The sequence below is a fragment of the Pteropus alecto genome, unplaced genomic scaffold (genome assembly GCF_000325575.1).
Source record: "Pteropus alecto unplaced genomic scaffold, ASM32557v1 scaffold400, whole genome shotgun sequence".
NCBI lineage: Eukaryota > Metazoa > Chordata > Mammalia > Chiroptera > Pteropodidae > Pteropus > Pteropus alecto.
Window position 1 is genome coordinate 596,678 of NW_006430045.1, and position 6,383 is coordinate 603,060.

Below are 6,383 nucleotides of genomic sequence, written 5' to 3' on the forward strand. Positions count from 1 at the left end.
GTACAGGTCTACAGAGCAAAAAGGAACAGATGTTTCTATCAACTGCTTTCCAGCTCCTTCAGTTGTGGATATATCCCAGTGTTTTTCCAATAGCCCATGCATCCTCAGGGTTTCTCCCCTCCCAAAATTTCTTTAGTTTAAGAAGACTTAGGCCTGTCCCTACCCACCTTCGGTTCTTGGGAGAGGGCCAGCTCCTCTTGTCTCCTCGTCCTGAGCTGGTCCTCGCTCCAGGACCCCCACCACCTCCTCCACCGCTGCCAGCCTTGCTGCCTGGGCGCCGATTTTGCCTTTCCATGCCTGGCCGCTGACTCGAGAAACTTCGCTTGCTCAAATCCTTGGCTCTCTGGCTCAGGTCTCCACGGGACATGGCTGAAATGCCTGGCACACCACTGCCCCCAGGAGTTCCCACAACTTTGGAGGTCAGCAGTGTTGGTGGGGGAGCCTCCTTGTCCCCTCGGCGCTCACTGGCAAAGTCACTGCTCTCTGATGCAGTCTCCCATTCCTCATTGGCTTGGTCTGAGTTCTGGTTTGACAGATCAGGAGATTTGGCAGCTGCCCGGCGAGGTGGTGGGGGCACTGCTACCACTGTGAGGGGATCCTCTGGTCCAGGGGTAGATGCTGGAAGGGCTAGGGAAGAGAGCTTGCCCTCGGCCCCTCTGGCAGCATTCTCTCGTTCCTGTTTCAGCCTCCGAAAGCGAGGTGGTTTGTCCTGCTGCTGAGCCCTCCCATGTCGCCTCCTTCGGGGCCGTTCCCCATCTTCCACACCCATGCCCAGGTTGCTGCCAGCACTGCTGCCTCCCCGGGGCATAGGGGACAGAGGTCCTGGGATCAGCTTCTCTTTTAAAGGCTCCTTACTTGTCAGAGAACCCACTAAAGGTTTCTTGGGAGCCAGAGACTTGGTCGGAGGGCTCCAGCCTGGGCAAATGGGCGGAGGGGGCCGTCCTCCACCCCGGCCCCGGCGTGAAGGAATTCCTCTGGGAGTGAAGACTCGCCCACCTCGGGCAGTGGAAAATCGGGCTGGGGCTGGTGAAAGAGGGGCCCCTGATGGTTGGGGAGCAAGAGGGACCTGGGTGAGCACTCCTTCCTTGGACGGGGGGGCCTCCTTGTCTGACGGGGCCAGATCACTCTCATGGGTCTCGCTGCCTGTTTCTGAACCCCGCTGCCGGCGCCGCTTGGGGATTTCTTCGTACTCAGAACCCTCGCTTCGTGTCTCACTGGCAGTGCGGCCACGGGGTGCAGGGGGATGGTTTGATCCCCCTGCCCCACTTCCACGCCCATCGTCTCCACGAAACTCTCGGTAACTGCGAAACTCTCGGCTTCGGGATCCCCGTCCCCGCCCCCCGTAGGTCCCCCGAAAACCCCTCCCTCTGGCGAAATACTCCCCTCGGCCCCGACCCCGGCAGGAGGCAGGAGCCACTCTTTCATAAGAATAGTCTCTCCGAAGCCTTGGGGCAGGGGAAAGATTCCCACTGGGTGGAGTCTCCTTGGGCCCTCCTAACTTCCCCTTGGCTGTCTTGAGTGGTTCTGGCTTTGGAACCTTGGGGGTTTCATCCCCCTGTTCCAGGGGCTTGAGAGGCAGTTCTTCCACTTTTGTTGGTGGTGGGGGTTTCTTTATAGGCCCAGCCCTGCGGGGAGGGGCCCCTGATTCCTCTGGAGGGATTCCACGACGATTACTGCCTGGGCGAGGGCCCCAGCGGGTCTCAGTGCGGCCCTCTCTGCGAGGTGGTGGGAGGCCCTGGCCTCCAACTCCACGGGCAGGCTTTCGGCTGGCTTCTTGCCCTGTTAGCTGTGGTGTTTCCTCCTTGGGGGTCTCCTTCCTGGGTGGCAGAGCTTGTATCTTGGTTGCCTCATCACTGCCTGGGGGCCAGGGGAGTGGACGGGGCCCTGGGGGAGCTGGCTCCTCCAGAGGGAAGCGAGAGATTGGGGGTCCAGGAGTTCCATTCTCAGGAAAGCCGGGGTAACTGGCCAGATAAGGTGGTGGCGGAGGTACTGGAGGGGTCTCACTCCTGAAGAGGGAGACAAAAGAATGGAAATAAGCATCTCAGGATGAGAAAAATTGGAATTAGGTGGGAAAAGAGAACACTTTATTATGATCTAAATACTCCTTTCATGTTTATCCATATCGGTTCATCAATAATCCACAGTCTAGATCCTTTCACTAAGAACTCACCCATTTCTCACTCCTCAGACTCACCTCATGCCCTTGTCATCCTCATCAGCAGCCTGGCGTCGTGGTGAGGTAAGCGGGCGGGGGTCAGCAGATGTGGTGAAGACATCTCCTACCCAGGCCAACTTTGGATCCACTGGTGGGGTACCCCGATCGCGTAGGAGGGTGGGTGCATGGCGCTCGAATGCCTCTGAGCTTGAGCCCCCACTGTCTGAGCGCTCCCGGGGAACTAGGCCTGAGGAAACAGAATATGAGAAAGGTAACCCTTTTTCATGTGAATAAGGCCCTCCAGCCCGAAATGCATCTCCCCAGTCTAATCCACCCTCCCTTTCAGTCAAGTCAACATCAGCCCCTCCGCATCTTATTCCCACTAAGTCTGGGCCTGGACTGCTTTCATGAAATAGGGTCATGCACTCAGTTTCTCTATAAATTAATCAGTCCCCTCAAAAAAAAAATCCTGGCCAATGAAGGACCCCTATTTATTTCTTCCATAAGCCCTTCCTTGCAACTAAGAGCTATCTTAGCAGTACTGAACACATATGCCTTCTCCTTCACTGGTAGCTCTTTATCTCACAGCAAGATGCTGATATCCACACTTCCTAGGACTGAGGGGTCCCCCACCCCTCCTATGACCCCTTACCAGAGGGATGGACACTGGGAGAGTAGAAGTCCAGAGGGGGCCGGCCCTGGAGGAGCCGGGGGTCTACATAAGGAGGAATCATCATCCAGCGGGGATCAAAGTTCATTGGGGGCATGGGTGGGGGCCGGCCCAGAGCACCTGGGTATAGGGCCTTAGGGGGAGGAGCCTGTGGAGTCGGCACAGCCCCCATGGTCGCAGGCTGTGGTGGTGATGGGGGCACTGGGGCAGGTGGGGTGGAGCCCTGTTGATGCTGCTGCCATTGCTGTTGCTGCTGTTTCAAGAGCTGCTCCTACGGGAGGACAAGAGAAGTATCAAAACTCCCCACTACCAAATAGAAAAAGGACCCCCTGCCCCCGCAAAAAAAGCTCATACATAAATGTAAGATTTAACTAGATCAGATGGAGATAGAACTGGTAGATGAACCAAAAAGGGAACTTACAAACAAAATAAATGTTGAACCTAGGGAGAAAAGCAGCCTTTAAGAGGGGAAGTAACTCAATCTCACCTGCTGCTGCCGCTGGAAACGAGGCGGCAACGACTTCTGATATTTGGGGTAGCCCAAGCCCTGGCTAGGGGGCTGCCGGGTGGGACCAACCCCATCACCCTTGGGTTCCACCTTTAGGGCTGGGGGTGTGGCAGGAGAAGGAACCTCTTCTGATGGTTCAGGACCCTCTTTTGAGGGCAGCTGGGGTTCTACTGTATTGATGAAAAAAACAGTCAGAGTGGCATAAAGCACTACAGATAGTCCACGAACACTCCTGTAATTTCAGCTCTCAACTCTAGCTCCCTCTCTAAAGATAAGTCTTTCCCACTTTAAACACGTGAAACACTTTCATGGCCTCTCAAGAGCCAATGGTGGTGGCAGGTACTTCCCACAAAACCACCAAAATAACAGACCTTCTTTAGAGTCCTGCCCCACACAAGGCTATGGAAAAGATTTTAAGTTACTACTTATTAAGGCACTCAGGTAGTAATCCCCACCCCACACAGATAATCCAATAAACCAAAACAAGTACCTTCTACCTTCCTTCCTCCAATCCTTCCTACTAACCCTTGACTCAAGTAGATAAGAGATCTAACACCTGGTAGTACCTATCGCCATCTCCATACCTGGGCTGGTTTCGAAGCTGCCACTGCTGGTGCTACTGGTACTGCCACCACCACTCACCAGGGCGGGAGATGGAGCCACACCTGGAGTGGGAGTGGACTGGGCAGGAGGAGCCTGTGTTGGCTCTTCTGGTTCTTTTTCTGGTGTTGGGGCTGATGCCAGTGGGGGAGCTGGAGGTGCAGGTAGTTCTTTGGGAACTGTAAGCAGTGGAGCTGGGGAAGGAGGTACAGCAGGTGGAGCAGTAGGCTCTGCTTTGAGCCGCTTGTCAGGTGCCCCAAACTTCTCATCAAGTCGCTTGAGCTTCTCGGCACAGGCTGCCCGGCGCTCTTCCTGCATGCGGCGCTCCTCCTCCTCCCGCCGTCGCCGGGCACGCTCTACAGCCAGGGAGATCTCAGACGAAGACTGTTTTCGCCGCTGCCTCCATGCCTCATCCTCGTCTTCGGGTGCTGGGAGCTTGCCACGATCCTGTCAACAGGTAGACCCAGCAGGGCCAGAGGTGTCAGTCATCATGACCTCTTCCAGGGACGGATCAACTGTCTCTAGTTGCGAGTGCAAGGACCAGGCCTTGGGTGAATGGTCTCTCTGGGTAGGGACAAACTCATCATCCTAGTCTTATTTCCTCACCTTTCGGAGACACAAAAATACCCAGGCCTCCTTGTTCTTCTCAATAGCATCCCAATTTCTTTTCACCCAGACTTCTCTAATACTAAGTATGTTCCAAACCTTGTAAGAGATGCTCTAAAGCTCTACACTTCCTGCAGTTCATTTTCAGCCCTCCCTTCAACTTCCTCTATCACTGCTCATTCAATTACTCAGATGCCATTATCACCCACAACTGACCCCCTCAACCCCTCATTTATAGACACTCACTGGGTAGTCCCCAGGGGGGCCCCAGTTCCCGGCGGGGCCCCGGTGAGGTGGGGGTGGGGGAGGCTTTGGGATAGGAGGCCCCGACTCTGTCTCTGAAGGCCGAGAGGTCTCTGCCCAAGCCGTCTTGGGAGGGGGCAGTTCGCTGCTGGGGGAGTTGCCCTTTTTGCCATCTGCTTCAGGGGGCCGTTCCTCACCAGCAGTTGACTGGGACTCCTTGCTGTGAACAGACCGATAGTGGAATTAAAATCAGGTGCAACCCAACTCCTTTAAAAGTATACTACCAAGAGACAAACTGAGTCCCCTCCGCTCCCCAGAGGACCCTAACTCACTGGCCCTCAGCTCCCTCCTCATCAGAGTCTCGCCCGTCTTCTTCATCACTGAACTTGAGCTTTTCAGTGTAGTCGACCTCTTCATGGGCCCCTGAGGGAAAATGTGAAGAGTAATAATGCAATTACTGTGCTTTCCAATCTCAGGTATCTCTTGGACCACAGGAAGTGGTCTGGAACTACATGATGAAATGCATACCAATGCCAACCTGCCCCCGCCCCCGCAAAAAAAGTCTGAATCCACCAGGAGCGCTGTTATTCTCACTCCTCTCAGTTCATTACCAGGACTTGGCTTTCCTCCATGTATTTCTCCTACCCTTTGTTTGACATCTGCTTTGCTTTCACATAACTACCCATTTTTTCCTCATCAGATTTTGTCTTTAAGACCAAAATGCTTGATCCTTAATATCCACTTACCTGCCCAACCATCATCATTCTCTTGGTCCAACTGGTCAAACTCCTTGAGATTATCCTCTTTTAGAATGGAAGGCCGACCTACAGGCTCTACGAGGCGCATTGGCGGCCCTGAGCCCCGGGGGCCTACCACACGGGGGAAACGGCTGTGTACGAAAAAGCAAATGGGAAAGAGAGTAAAAGATGGCATGGTGTACAACCACATACAAGACTGAGCCTCCTGGCCAGAAAAACCATCTCTTCTCCAATAAGCTTCCCTCATTCCCAACCACAAACCCAGACCTGGGATTACTCACCTGGGCCCATCAGGAGTGGGGTATCGGTAAGGCCCTTGGGGTCCATAGGGTGGAGGGAACGGGAGATAAGGGGGATACATCTGCAAAAGGGCCCAACAACAGCTTTCAGAGGCATAGTCAAATAGCCTACCAGCTCCCTAAACCTACCATTCTCCTCACCCTTACTCTATGTCACAGGCCCCGACTTTCTACCTATCCCCTTTAAAGACTAAGTCCTAATTCCTAATTCTTCAGCTTCCAGTGCAACCACTCCAAAACAACATATCCAAACTCACGAAGGGCGGCATCATTCCTCGATAGGGAGGGAACTGGGGTGGGCCCGAAGGCTGCAGTCCCCCCCGGGGATCATGGCCATGAAGAAGTTTGGAGTCCGGGCCCTCCAGCTCATCAGGGCCACGCCCACCTCCGTCCCTCCAAGTTGCAGAACCTATTTTGGAAAAGGCAGAAAATGAACATAGCTGAAAACGATAGTGGAGAAAGGTGAATAAGCCAGCACTTAGCTCGGAGAAGAAATAAGGCAATGTCTCTGACAAAAGGTAACCATTCACCCACCCACCCACCC

At 54.3% G+C, this 6,383-nt stretch overlaps 1 protein-coding gene across 5 annotated transcripts in view; it reads right to left on the minus strand.

Moving 5' to 3' along the window:
* PRRC2A (proline rich coiled-coil 2A) overlaps window positions 1-6,383 on the minus strand; it is a 14,970-nt gene that overhangs the window by 4,473 nt on the left and 4,114 nt on the right. For 4 of the 5 annotated variants that reach the window (XM_006904662.2, XM_025045962.1, XM_025045958.1 and 1 more), the window contains exons 7-16: window positions 6,097-6,248; window positions 5,822-5,901; window positions 5,529-5,671; window positions 5,115-5,205; window positions 4,786-5,002; window positions 3,918-4,380; window positions 3,313-3,503; window positions 2,808-3,096; window positions 2,195-2,402; window positions 168-2,006 (exon numbers count right to left, since the gene is read on the minus strand). In XM_006904662.2, coding sequence (XP_006904724.1) covers window positions 168-2,006; window positions 2,195-2,402; window positions 2,808-3,096; window positions 3,313-3,503; window positions 3,918-4,380; window positions 4,786-5,002; window positions 5,115-5,205; window positions 5,529-5,671; window positions 5,822-5,901; window positions 6,097-6,248 — 3,673 coding nt within the window. The remainder of the gene's footprint in view (window positions 1-167; window positions 2,007-2,194; window positions 2,403-2,807; window positions 3,097-3,312; window positions 3,504-3,917; window positions 4,381-4,785; window positions 5,003-5,114; window positions 5,206-5,528; window positions 5,672-5,821; window positions 5,902-6,096; window positions 6,249-6,383) is intronic. The other variant, XM_015588992.2, reaches the window with a different exon arrangement.